Source organism: Suncus etruscus, chromosome 8 (assembly GCF_024139225.1).
Source record: "Suncus etruscus isolate mSunEtr1 chromosome 8, mSunEtr1.pri.cur, whole genome shotgun sequence".
Taxonomy (NCBI): domain Eukaryota; kingdom Metazoa; phylum Chordata; class Mammalia; order Eulipotyphla; family Soricidae; genus Suncus; species Suncus etruscus.
The window spans coordinates 55,190,331-55,203,581 of record NC_064855.1 but is presented as its reverse complement, the minus strand read 5'-3'; the positions used below and the strand labels follow the sequence as shown (position 1 = coordinate 55,203,581).

Genomic DNA, 13,251 nt, shown 5'->3' with positions numbered 1-13,251 from the left:
CCAAAAATTTAGGAAGCAATGATTTTAGCAATATTGCTAAAGAGACTCTGATCACCGGTCACATCCTATTCTGTGCCATTTCTTTAGTCATCACTAGACAAAGCTTCAGCTAGTCCAAATCACAAAATTCCCAGCAAGAAAAAAATTATTAGATATAATAATGGGTGTAGTAAAGCCTAAATTTATTAAGCACTGATTTTTTGAGAAATGCAATATTTTATCCACCATCATTTATCCAGAAAAATTCATGTGCAAATCAGAATAAAGTTCTGTGAGCATTAATTGCATAGGGTAACACGTCTGATAGGTAGACTGGGTAGGTACAAGAAATGCATTCTGGGCTAGATTCCAGTATCTTTTAGTCACCTCAAGTAGGTAGCTTCATGCAAAGCACATTCTGAACAACTGGACAACTGACTTCTTATTTAGACACATTTTACTTTGTGGAGTTTTATAGATCATAAGACAGATATCATGTCTAGAATTTTATCTCCAATCATAGCAGAAGATGACATTAGGTTGAGAGGGAAAGATTATATATGTCAATTATTAACTGCATTCAGTATAAATTTAGATGAGAATAAAATGATTCTTAATAATAAAGATTCTTTGTAGTAATATAGCAAACAATAAACATTAATCTCCCTTTTTTTAAATAAAAGGAGAAAGTGTAAGATACTTACCACTATCTTCAACAGTAAAATGAAAAATATCACTTGTGGCATTATTCCCATCTCTTAAAATATAGCATATTTTCATGTCATCAATGTCAGCTAGAAAAGAATAAAATCAGCATAGTTATTTATAAAAGGAAGATTTATGACTCCTATCTCTGATAAGTTCTATTGACTATTACTCTTCTATCACCATATTTAGGTTCCCTTTTCCTTGGGGAAGTCTAGGTGACTGATCTTATTTATTTTTGCTCTGATTTCAGCTGTTCCAAGGAAATCTGATTCCTTGTGCAGAAAAAAATGCAAGAGTTTAATTATAATAAGCGTGCGGTGCTGCCTCCCCCTCCCCATGGCATTTGCATGTGCATACACCAAAGGAGTGACTGTAACTGTGGAATTGAAGCTTCATGACAGGTGGAAAGGGAGATATTTTAAGGCATCACTGATTTCCTGGCACTACTAAAACCACATAGTTTGTCTTCCCATGGGACTGAACCAAAAAGGAAAGAGTTGCCCTCTTATCTCTTTTACTAACTTTTTTTGCCTTGTGTGATGAAATGTTTTTTGAGCTCTCTAATTTTTTAAAGAAAAGGACAAAGAAAAATTTTGAAGTCCACAGACTTCAAATTAAACACTAATATCAAACAATGTCATACAGATATTAAACTAGAAACTAAAAAATATAGAGTTTTGGGGTTGAGAGGTCATACCTTGATAGTAGAGTATGCTCTTTTTTTCCTCCCCCCTACACTCGAGTATGCTCTTTTTATATATGAGTCCTGAAGCTCCCTAACCCCTTCCCCTCTCTTAACATACTGAAAAACAAACAAAAACATTGAAATCTTTCTTCATAATGAAAAGTTATTCTGCCTTAGAGAATTTTTTTTTGATGCTTCCTACTCCAGCTGTAAAATTAACTGGTAGCTTTCAAAAGAAGACTTGCATACAAATATTCTTGACTTGTTTTTGTCTGACATCTTGTCATGCTTAGGATTTACTCCTGATTCAGTGTTGAAGGATCACTCCTAGCTGTATTCAGGAACCCATATGGGATGTCAGGAATCAAACTTGGGTCTGCTGGAACAAGGAAAGTTACCTACTCATTTTACTATCAGTCTAGCCAAGGCATCCAATTTTAAAATTATGTTAAGACTTTTTACCAGCTGTTAACCTTAATCATGACACATAAACAGCGTAACAGAACAATATTTTATTCTATAATACTCAAAGTAAACTGCCCTTTGATCAGGTCAATCATTTGTTAGCTATTCCCAAGAATACATATAATCAAGATCATAACTGAAAGTGGCTTCAACAATGGTTAGGAATTATTTGTCTGGTGAGGCTCTGTGATTATATAATTTCCTTAGAACTCTACTTACTTCACATATGAAGTTTAAGAACACTATATTAAAAATAAATTTATGCAAGAATAATCTCAAGTGATTTAAGGCATTAGAATCAACAAATGTCTCTGTGAATTATCATAGGTCTGGTTAACAGTATGACTTACATAGTCATAAAATTTGTGAGTCCACAATTTTGAAAGAGGACTTGGTCAAGTTTACACATCTGAGGAAAAGAAAAGTTGATTTCACTGTTAAAGATATCTTCTTGCTAATAAAGGTACTAAAGCAAATATAGTGAGTTCCATTTATCTTCTTCCTTAGTCTTTCATTTCTAACTTTACTATAATTTCCTCAATTCCAGCTAATGTCATTTTTACTTCCTGCATTGGTACTCTTCCTAAAAAACTGAGAACTTGAGGTAATTTGCTTTTCATCTTTAATTCCCATAGTCATCTTCTCAATGTGCACTATTCAATAAAAGGTAAAATATTTCTTAATTTAAAATGAAAGAGCCAGGGCTGGAGAGATAGCACAGCAGTAGAGTGTTTCCCTTGCACGCAACCGAGCCAGGAAGGAAGGTGGTTTGAATCCCAGCATCCCATATGGTCCCCTAAGTCTGTCAAGAGCAATTTTGGAGTGCAGAACCAAGAGTAATTCCTGAGCGCCTTCAGGTGTACCCAAAAACAAAACAACAAAATGAAATGAAATGAAATGAAAGAGCCAAGAGGTCCAGCAGACTACTCTTTTATTTCTCCATGGCAAATGTGATGATTTTTGAAGGGGTAAGCAGAAACATAGCTCTCTATCTTGTTATTCTCTAACACTTTTTCTTTATTTTATTTGGGCTACACCTGGCAAGGTTCAGGGGACAATATGCATGCTGGGGATGGAACCAGGCTCTTGAGCAAGGCAAGCACTTTCACATCTCTATGAATCATATCTTCAACTTTTACTTGACTAGAAATAAATAAAATACACTCTGACTACACATACACAAAATAAGGATCACATCCTCAAGTCAAAAGAGATACCATTTTCACTGTTCCAGTGTTCTTCAATCTTACAAAGAAAATGTAAAGGTTCTATTATGAAAAAAAAAAATCAACTTATTCATGATTCCCAATTTCTCTAGCAATGTTTTCTTTTTTTTTTTTTTTTTTTTTTTTTTGGTTTTTGGGCCACACCCAGTAACGCTCAGGGGTTACTCCTGGCTATGTGCTCAGAAGTTGCTCCTGGCTTGGGGGACCATATGGGACACCGGGGGATCGAACCGCGGTCCGTCCAAGGCTAGCGCAGGCAAGGCAGGCACCTTACCTTTAGCGCCACCGCCCGGCCCCGCAATGTTTTCTTTTTGTTTGTTTGTTTGTTTTTTGTTTTTGGGCCACACATGTTCACACTCAGGGGTCACTACTGGCTATGCACTCAGAAATTGCTCCTGCCTTGGAGGACCAAATGGGACCCAGGGTGATCTAACCTTGGTCCATCTTAGGCTAGCCCTTGCAAGGCAGAGTCCTTACCTCTAGCATCACCGCTTCGGTCCCTCTAGCATTGTTTTCTTAATATAAACAATAGTAATTAGATGAGTTTCATAAAAATAAAACACCACTTCAAAGGTTATTTTTATGAATATTTAAAAAAGGGAACACGAATGACAGTCAAGTGTCAAATTTTCCCTCCAAGTAAAGGTATACAAAATCAATTACTTGGAACAAACAGAAATCTTTTTAATCTTCTGTAAAACACTTAATTATTCATGACTCATAAAGGAGGAGAGGTTCTTTTAAATATTTTGATCATGACATTGTTACTTTATATGTACTTCTATTAATAAATTTATGACCGATATCTAAATATGCCTCAATGCAGAAAAAGATTGGGATGATCAAATCTAGTAGAAAATGTTGTCTTCTTTAAGTGGATGTCTGATAATTAACTGGATTTTCTTCTAATTGTTTGTTACATATGCAATAAATAATGCAGTTTAGCTACATATTTAGTTCATTAAAATGTAATTTTATTAATATCCCTAATAACCAAAACTAGTTCCATCTCTTTGGAGAGATCTCTAAAAGTTATGTTTTAATGATCCTCCATGAGATATTAATATGTACTTATTATTAAGAAAAGCAAATCAGTCATTTATTAATTTAGGGTAGAGTGGAGAAATGAAGGGCATTTTATGAGGAGATAAGGTTTAAAATAAGTACATATTTTCCTAAAGATATCTAATTCTACTGTGTTAGCTTTTCCTAATAAATTTTTCCTAATAACAAAATTCAGAGAAGAATTATTGTGTATATTTTAGGGCTCACTGATTTAATATGCTAACAAATTTCACAGGTCATATGTGCTAACTAAACTTTCTTAAATAAGTCCAACAAAGTATAGTTTTACTTGCTACTTAAACAAAGCAAAATCAAAGAATAAATAAAAACAGTGCAAGGCAGAAGAATCCTTAATCTGGACACTGCTTCATTTTGCTTCAGAAAGAGTAGCCACAGATCACTGGGAAAAGATTTTTTTATTTGTATTCACTTATCTAATCTCCAGAAATAACTGCTATGAACCCAACTCCAGCCTCAACTTGTTCAAATGAGTGACATGTGATAAATTGCCAAGATTTTTCCTAGTCAATATTTGGTCTCTTATTGAAACTCACAGTTTCTCTAAAATGGGCAATCTTAAAATAGCATCTTTGCTTTAAAAACTAAACTTAAAGCCACTCTATAATTGCTAAAGACGATAAAAAGTAATCACAGTGAGTTAAAGAAGTGAGAGACAGCAACAGGTGCAAAAATGCACTAAACTTAACCAGCACATAAGAAATATCATTTCAACATTTTAAGCTGTTGGACTTGATCTGTGTAAGTTAAATTAGTTAATCTGCTTACTTCATACAAAAATAGTTTTTTTAAAGAAATGATTGCTTTTATTGGGTCAGTGTACTTATTTAAAGTAATATTTTCCATCCCCTAATACAGTTCTTGCATCCTTTTCACTTTCCATGAAAATAAACTGATCTACAATTGCATGCTATCTCTATCCTTAAGAAAGCCTCTGCACAAAAGCTTCCTGCTAGCTGGCATGACACTTGGCATTCAGAGGTTATCCTGTCCCTGCAGGCCCTAGGATACATTCAGGCTTTCAGCCAAGAATCAGGAGGTTGGAGTGCAGGGCTCTTTGCCAGAATCTAAAACAGAGAAGCAGTTCACTTTCACACTATGCTTTGCAACATCCATGTTGATTAGAGCTTAAGTTATCTAAGAACACAACACTGAGCAGGAAAGGCACACCCCCATTGGGATGCCCCTGGGTCAAACTCCATCTCTCTCCACAAAGTCACATAGAATAGATCTCATTTCCATTATGACAGAGGTGAGAATTTCAGGAAAGTAACCTCAAGCCCTTTGTAATCAAAGTTGCCTGTGTAGAAAACACTTCTCACTCCCAAGCCAGCAAACTGAATGGACTTCTTCCTTCTTTCACTAAGTAGGAACTAAGCACAGTTTCCTTGCCCCTACTGTCTCAGACTTTGTCCACACACATAGAAAATTCAGCTTCAAAAATGCAAATGCTTTAGGTACTTTGATATTGAGAATAGCAGAAATTTGAAATAAGAAAATTACTTTCCCCTACTGTTAATCTTGTGAGCATAACTTTGTTTTTTTCACACTGAAATGAACATACATTTTGGTGATAGACACCGTCTCTTTTAAAATGTTGTGAAGGATATTCTTTTTTATGTATTTTGATTTGGTGTGCAACAGGCCTTACAAATTCATATAATTGATATAACTTTAGATAGGTATTTAATTCTGATGGTTTTGGATAGGTATTTGCCTAATGTTATCAAAGAAATATAAAATCAACAAATCAAATGTAAATTGACCATATAACTTTAGTTAGAAAGCACCTAACAAAAACAACAGTATTACGATTTTTGTCTCCAAGACAGACAGGGGGTGGGTAGAAGTAAGAAATGGGGGATGTGGAAAACAATGGTGGTAGAAAAGTTGCACTGTTAAAGGGAGGTATACATTTTATGGTTAAAACTCAATTATTATAATGTTTATAATCATGGTGCTTAAATAAATTATTCAAAAACAACAAAAACAGTATTAAAACAACATTCTTAAAAATTAATCCAAGTGATACAAATTTGATGGTGTGATTTAAAATGTAGGTAAAAAAAACTATATTACACAGAAATTAGAAGTACATTTCTGTAAGGTGCTAAAATGATCTAAGAAATACCTTTTAGCACATGAAACAAGCTGCTCACAAAACAGGTTGTCAAATGAAGCAGAAAGTTTAAAAATCAACTTTATTTACAGCACCAAAATCTGACCTAATTGAAAATAATAATTTTCAAAGCACACCTTATTGTGATTTAAAAAATCATTAATACACCCTCTAATTAAAGTCCCTGCAGCAGGACATCTGATTGCAGGACAAGTATGGAACTGGGAGGATTTTAAGGAAAGGTAGGCTCAATTCTATTATTATTGTATTTTCCTTCTGTTTATAAAAGACAGCCATATATCCTCAGTATATGAAACTTAGTTGTAAGAGAAAAGAAAATCATACCTTGTGTAAACTGGGAGATACTGTGGTTGCCTTTGCCCAAGTTGAGGAGATATCCATGTCGAGGGGCCTCTGTCACAATAAATCGAAGGGAGAAATGTAAACTGTCTCTGTCTTCCACTTTCAATATTTTGTTAGTAATCATAAATCCCAAGTGGCCAATAGCCAAATGACGAAGTGTAGAGGCTCCTTTGTTGATGACAATTTGGGGGACATTATTGTCAACAGCTAACACCTGGATCTTCATCACTTGGGGTCTCCTTGTTTCAAATATTGTGTCAGGAAAAACATAGAACTCTGTGTGGGAGCCATCAGTCACTGTGAAGGAAAAGCTGTCTTCACTTGACTCGGTGCCATCATGTCTGTAACTGATTAAGTTTTCATTTAAGTCTTGTTTGGTGAAAACCATGATGGGTCTGCTTTGATTGAAAAGGAGCTGACCATGAACAGGCACTTGAGTGACAATGAATTTCAAGAGTTTGTCAGAGGTATCCCTGTCTTCAACAGAGAGTTCGAAAGGAGTGATCAATTTGTTTTCACCTTCAGTAACAATCAAGTTATTTATGGTGACCACTGGCTTCTTATTGTCCACATCACTAATGGAGATACGGAATGTCCGAAAGACAGGGTTATGTCCATCAGTGACTTGAAACTCAAAACTGTCCATCTTCACCTCATCATCTGCTGTGTGGATATAATAGATCTTATTGCCTGCTAGTTGGAGTTGCGTGAAAGATGTGATGGACAATCTCGGTTGATCTGTACACTCTAAGTGACCTCTCATAGGAGGTCTGGTGATGGTAAAAACTAAGTTTTCATCAGGACTGTTCAGATCACTGGTACTTAGTAGGTCTGTTGTGAGAGTGACTTTTCCACCTTCTTTCAAGGATACTCCCTTACTTATCACATTAGGGAAAACAATGTCAATGGTCCCAATAGATACGTAAAAGTATCGGTCAATGAGGGCATTTATTCCATCAGTCACATCAAATTTAATTAAGTCCCGAAGACCCTCTTGTCCCACGTGGACATACTGAATTAAGTTTCTGTCTACTTCATCTTGCGTGAAATTCATGCCTAAAGTGATATTTTCATAGGCACCTGCAAATGTTCGTCTCTGTAATAAGCCATGTCCTGGTCCATAGCGAATAACATAAACCAAGGATTTGTCTTCAGAATCTAAATCAGTTGCCATTAATATTTTATTGTTGATAAGTTTAGTTTCCCCAATTTCTATCTCCAATCCATTATTGATGGTCATTCTGGGGGTCTCATCATCAACTGGAATAATCATAATGAGAATGGTCTTTTCTACAAAGTGTTTACCATCTGTTAACTTAATCACAAAACTGTCTTCTTGTGTCTCAGAGTCATCATGCTCATAAATAATGCTGGAACTCTCTATAATCTGATCCAAAGTAAAGCTTTCAACCAACACTGTACCATTTATCAGCTGGTTCATGATGTGGCCATGAGTAGGGAATTGGGTAATGGTGAACTTCAAGTCATCTGGGGGAACATCAGCATCAGCAGCATTGAGTATGGGTGTATCGATCACTAGACTCATGCCTTCCATCACCATAAACTCTCTCACAAATATTTCTGGTTGCTCATCATTGATGGGAATTATTATAATTGGGAAGAATTGTCTCTCTGAAAAGTTAATGCCATCCGAACAACGAAATATAAACCGGTCTTCTACAGGTTCTACCCCTTTATGCACACTCTGGACATAGTTAATATGACTCTGCCTGATATCTTTTAGGGTAAAGGCACTTATGGCAATTCCTGCTCTTGATTTTTCAGAACCTGGTGCTGGAGAAATGTTTTCAACATAACCTGACGTAGGCTGAATAACTATAGTGCACAAGATGTCATCATTTCGGGAATCAATATCTGCAGCAGTTATATGCATTGAAGCTATAACATTTTTGTCACCTTCCTTTACTACAAACCGTTCACCCACAGAGATTTCTGGGGCCTGGTTATCAACAGGAAGAATGGTCACCCACACAGTTACACCTTGGATAGTATTGCCTCCCATTCTCCATTCTTGAGACATGTCTGACAGACTAAGGTTAAAAGAGTCCTCTTTGGGCAAGAGACCTATCTCACCACCAGTATGTGCATAGACCACAGAGCCCTCCAAGATGTCCTTTTGGGTAAACTGCTCTGCTGGAACACCATTGAGTAATATTTCTCCATATAAGGGTGAATCTTCCAAGAGAAACGTTAACATCAAATCATCAGTGTCCTGACCAGTCCCCTTAATAACATTGGCTGTAATTTCAGCAGCACCATTTTCTAAAACATCTAGATAAGACCCCAGAGTGCCAACCGGAAGGCTCAACATGGGCCCTTCCTCCCCTGGCCTGACATTCACTCTGAGTGTGATGGGTACCACATGATGTCTGTCACTGACCTCCAAAGAACAACTATCAGTCAGGGACTTGTCTCCATTATGGGTATAGGAAATTCGACCCTGTTTTATATCCTCCAAATGGAAGATCCCCCCGACATGCAACATTTGTCCTGACATGCTGAAATGGCCATGTTGAGGTGCCTGGGTGAGAGTAAAAGTGATATGAGCTACATCTGTGTCCACATCATTCACTCGAAGCTCAGTTTCACTGAGGATGTGATGGCCTTTCTCCTGCAGACTAAAGCCTGTGTTGAGGATCTCAGGTGGTTGGTTGTCCACTGGCTGCAAGTAGAGGGTGAAAGTACCTGCAGCCACATTCCCTGCTCGGTCCTCCACCTTGAACTGGAACTGAGCCACACGGGCAGCCACTCCCAATTCTTGGTCTGGAGGCCTGTAGGCAATTTTATGGTGATTGACCTGAGCTTGGGTAAAGTGGGTCACAACCTCTGATGGATTGTCAGTCAGGACCAAAGTGCCCAGGGGAGTAGGTGCATGGTTTTCATCTGTGTCCATGGGGGGCTGCGTCACTGTATAGCGCAGCTCCCGGTCATCTGTGTCCACATCAGTGTAACGCAGCCACTTCTTCCTAAGCGGTGTGAGTTGGGCTTCCTGTACCACCATGCGGAGGGGACAGCCACTGCCCAGCTCTGGGGCAAGGCGATCCACGGGATGAATGCGGATCACAAACTTTTGTAGCCCTGACTGATTTGGAGGGTCATGGTTATCCTGAACTTGAAAAGTCAATTGGTCCATTACCAGCCTTGGACTGTGGGGACCAGTGTGTCTGTAGAATAGCCGACCCTCTGTGATGTCCTGCTGCTGCCACTCTGTCACGATTTGCTCATAAAATGCTCCCTTTTTCTTCCAAGGACCCCCAAGAAGCTCCTCTTCCTCCCTTGGGGGCGGGTGAGGCCGGCGAAGAAGCAGATGCCCAATTGGTGAGGAGGGTGACTCGAGCACAAATAGCAGCTGAGAGTCTTCAGAGTCCATGTCAGTGGCGCTGAGCATGAGGGAAAGAATGGGTGCTGTTTCTCCCTCTGCCAGTGTTAGCCCCGTGTTGGCATTGAGGACCGGTGGTTGGTCATCAACAGGCACCAAGGTGATGGGGAATAGAAACTGCACCTGGTGTCTGCGATTCCCATCCACCATTCGTAGCACCAGGTTGTCACTGAGAGAACCATCTCTGCTGTCATGTTGGTAGACCACCTGGCCGGCCATTAGCTCAGCCACTGAAAAAGTCTTGGGGTTAGAGTCAGAGGAGGTCCCCTTAAGAACCAAGTGACCATGTCGTAATCCTGCCACCACCTCCAGCTGCACAGCCTCGAGGTCGTCCTCATCACTGATAACCAAGTTTTGAGGTCCACTGCCTGCAGGGCCTGTAAGGGGCCGAGCCTGGCCTTCGTAGAGAATGAGGCCGGTGTTACGGGTGACCACCGGGGCCAAAGTGTTCATGGGCTTCACCACCACCATGAAGGCAAAGGGGTCTGAGGCAGCTCCTTCAGGGTCCACTACTTCCAGCTCTAGCTCAAAAAGACGCTCCTGGTCAGCATCCTCTGATGGAGGCTGGTAGGCGATCTTAAGGAGGCGCAGGTCCCTCTGAGTGAAGGAAGACAGGGGCAGACTGCGGTCATCGGTGCTCACCAGGTAGCCCTGGCCTGGCTGGAAGGGCGAAGTGAGGTTGAAGATGAGCTGGTCAGGGGGCGACTCAGTGTCCCACGGCAGCCAGCATATCTGGGGTCAGGGCGGTCAGGACAAACTGGTCCACCTCCATCATCATCATGGCCACAATAGCTGGGCTTTGGGCGCTGTGTTCTCCGCCCCTCCACGGATCCTCACCAGCACCTGGAAGGTGCTCGCGTTTCAAAGCAGGACTGTCCACGGGGGCTCCCTTGCTCGCAACTCCACCACCATGGGCACCCAGTCCCGATTGGGCGAGCGACTGTGCGCTGTGTGGCGATAGCGCACGCCGAGCTCCAGGAAGGGTTGGCAGTTCATCAAGAGAGGCTCTCCTCTGACCCCTTCCAGGACCTGCCCTGGGGGCACCTGCGGATAGTGTAGGAGTTCCCCATAGCGAGGCAGCGCGCCCAGGCCCGACAAGATGCCCACGCGACACTCCTCCGTCTCGGGCTGGTAGGCGAACTCCAGGCTCCGCGCGTCCAAGGCATTGCTGGTGCCCAAGAGCTCCTCCACCACTAAAGGCAAGTTCCTCGTCACGATCTCCAGCTGGGTGAACACCACCTCCACCTCCAGGACCAAGGGGAGCACGGCCGCCCCTCCGGGCGCGTCGTAGCGCAAACTGCAGCCGCACCCGATCCCGCGACGGAGCTGCGCGGCGCCCAGGTGCGAGTAGCGCACCTCTCCCAGGCCGAAGTCGGCACGCAAGCGTTGGGGGACTCAGGCGCCCCGGTCGCTGGGCCAGAGCGTCATTCTCACAGCACCATGATGGTGCAGCGGTCCCCGGGCTGCACCTGCAGCACTAAGTCTTGCAGCGGGTCCAGCCAGACCTCCCGGCCGAAGGGCACCCGGAGCCCCCGGTTGGCCAGGACGATGGCGTCCTCGGTGGGGACCCCGGAGACGCCAGTGAGCTCCGGGGACAGCAACGCCCGTCCGGGGGCTGCAGCGGGCTGTGCCCGGAGGAAGCTTACCAGTGACAGAAGAAGCGGCAACATCAACAGCAGCCGTGCAGGCGGCACAGGCTGGGAACTGGAGGAAAGGTAGGCGGCCGGCCGCACTCCAGCCGCGACCCCGGGTGTCCAGACCGAGTGCATGGTCCAGGTGTTAGGGTCTGCGGGCAGGTCAGTCCGAAAGCGCCCTGTCGGCTCTCCCAACTCTTCTCAGGTAACCAGAGAGTAAGTCTAAAGGAAGAAGCAACACAGTTTGCAGCCCACTGCTGCGCGGGAGAGTGGGAAAGTTGCGCAGCGCGGTCCGGCCCAGAGGCAGCGGAGGAGCGAACAGATAGCCCCCAACTTCTCCTTACTCCCGGCCTCTGGACTTTGAGGGAAATCCCTCCCCTTGCTCCCTCTTAGTCCCTCTCCTCCCAGGGAGGCCAATCGGAAGCCCCAGGAGGAGGCTCCTAGGTCGGGGGTTTGGGTAGTCTCTCTGCCAATCAGCTTTTAGGGGGCAAGGCGAGGAAGGAAAAGGTGGAGAGGGTGGGAGGGAGGTGATGAAGGAGTTACAGGTTGTTTTGAAGCTTGGAAACCCAATCGCCTGGGGCTGCCCACCTTCGCTCGCTCGTTTCCCAGCTCCGGCTGGGATCTCTGGCACTCTGCACCCTCCCCCAATCACTGGTCAAACCACACCACCCCATCTTTTTCTGCCGCCTGGGAGCATCAGATTACCCAGTAAAACTTCTTGATGAGCGAGAGATGGGGTGTTTCCTTTTCCTTAGAGACTGACAAACCCGCGAACAAAATTAGATGTAAAAGTTGTTTGAATTTGAATAAAATCCGTGAGCAGTTTGGGAAGACACTCGGGGTGGTATTTGGGGGATGAGGGCATGTTTATAAAAGATCAGTTAGAAAATAAAAGTTGATAAAAGCTGGCTGGGAGCCCCTCTACCTAGACCATTGCCACCCCGCGCAGTTTTTTCCTTGGTGTAAATAATTACAGTGGGGTATGGCCTTTGCTTTGGTGAGTTTTTAAAAATCTGTCCGGCCTTTGCCACCAAAGATCTGAATAGAAGGAAGGAAAGAAAGAACACTTGGGATGCGGTGAGAAATGCAGTCTGAAAGGAAATGGCACACTTTCACCAATAGAATAAATTCTAGGGCATGTAGCCCCCAGGCTCTCGCAAAGCCGCTTCTGTTGGGGTTAGCTGTCATTAGAGACGTTCCTGTTAGCTTCGCAGTAATTAGACCAAGTACAAACTAAACCCACTTGTCAGCATCATGTTTCTGTGCATGCCAAAAGAATTGATAAATATCCGAGAGGGCGAGAGTGAAAAAGAGCAGGTCCATTTCAGGCAGCAGGTCGCAGAGGAGAGGTCTGAGCGCTCCTGCCCCCTTGTGTTACAAAGGCGGCTTACATTTCCATCAGGAAGTTTCCTACCCCACCTCCACCTGGCAGCAAAATAAACACAAATAAACAGGGGCAAATAAACACAAAAGCAAAACAACTCAATTTCTCGAATTTGCTCTTCTGGTTCAAATATTTTTATTTACGGCGGGCCGCAGCAACAGTGCAGTGGATAGGCGGCTTGCCTGCAAGCAGTGGGCCAAAGGTT

General features: G+C 42.4%; 1 protein-coding gene across 1 annotated transcript in view; it reads right to left on the bottom strand.

The window, feature by feature from the left end:
• The window catches only part of FREM2 (FRAS1 related extracellular matrix 2), a 224,324-nt gene extending 212,527 nt beyond the window's left edge, over positions 1-11,797 (bottom strand). Inside the window, 10 exon segments of the mRNA XM_049778470.1 lie at positions 684-773; positions 6,611-10,742; positions 10,744-10,824; positions 10,827-10,877; positions 10,879-10,925; positions 10,928-11,324; positions 11,326-11,358; positions 11,361-11,402; positions 11,404-11,460; positions 11,462-11,797. Coding sequence (XP_049634427.1) covers positions 684-773; positions 6,611-10,742; positions 10,744-10,824; positions 10,827-10,877; positions 10,879-10,925; positions 10,928-11,324; positions 11,326-11,358; positions 11,361-11,402; positions 11,404-11,460; positions 11,462-11,797 — 5,266 coding nt within the window.
• Positions 11,798-13,251: the final 1,454 nt, after the last annotated feature.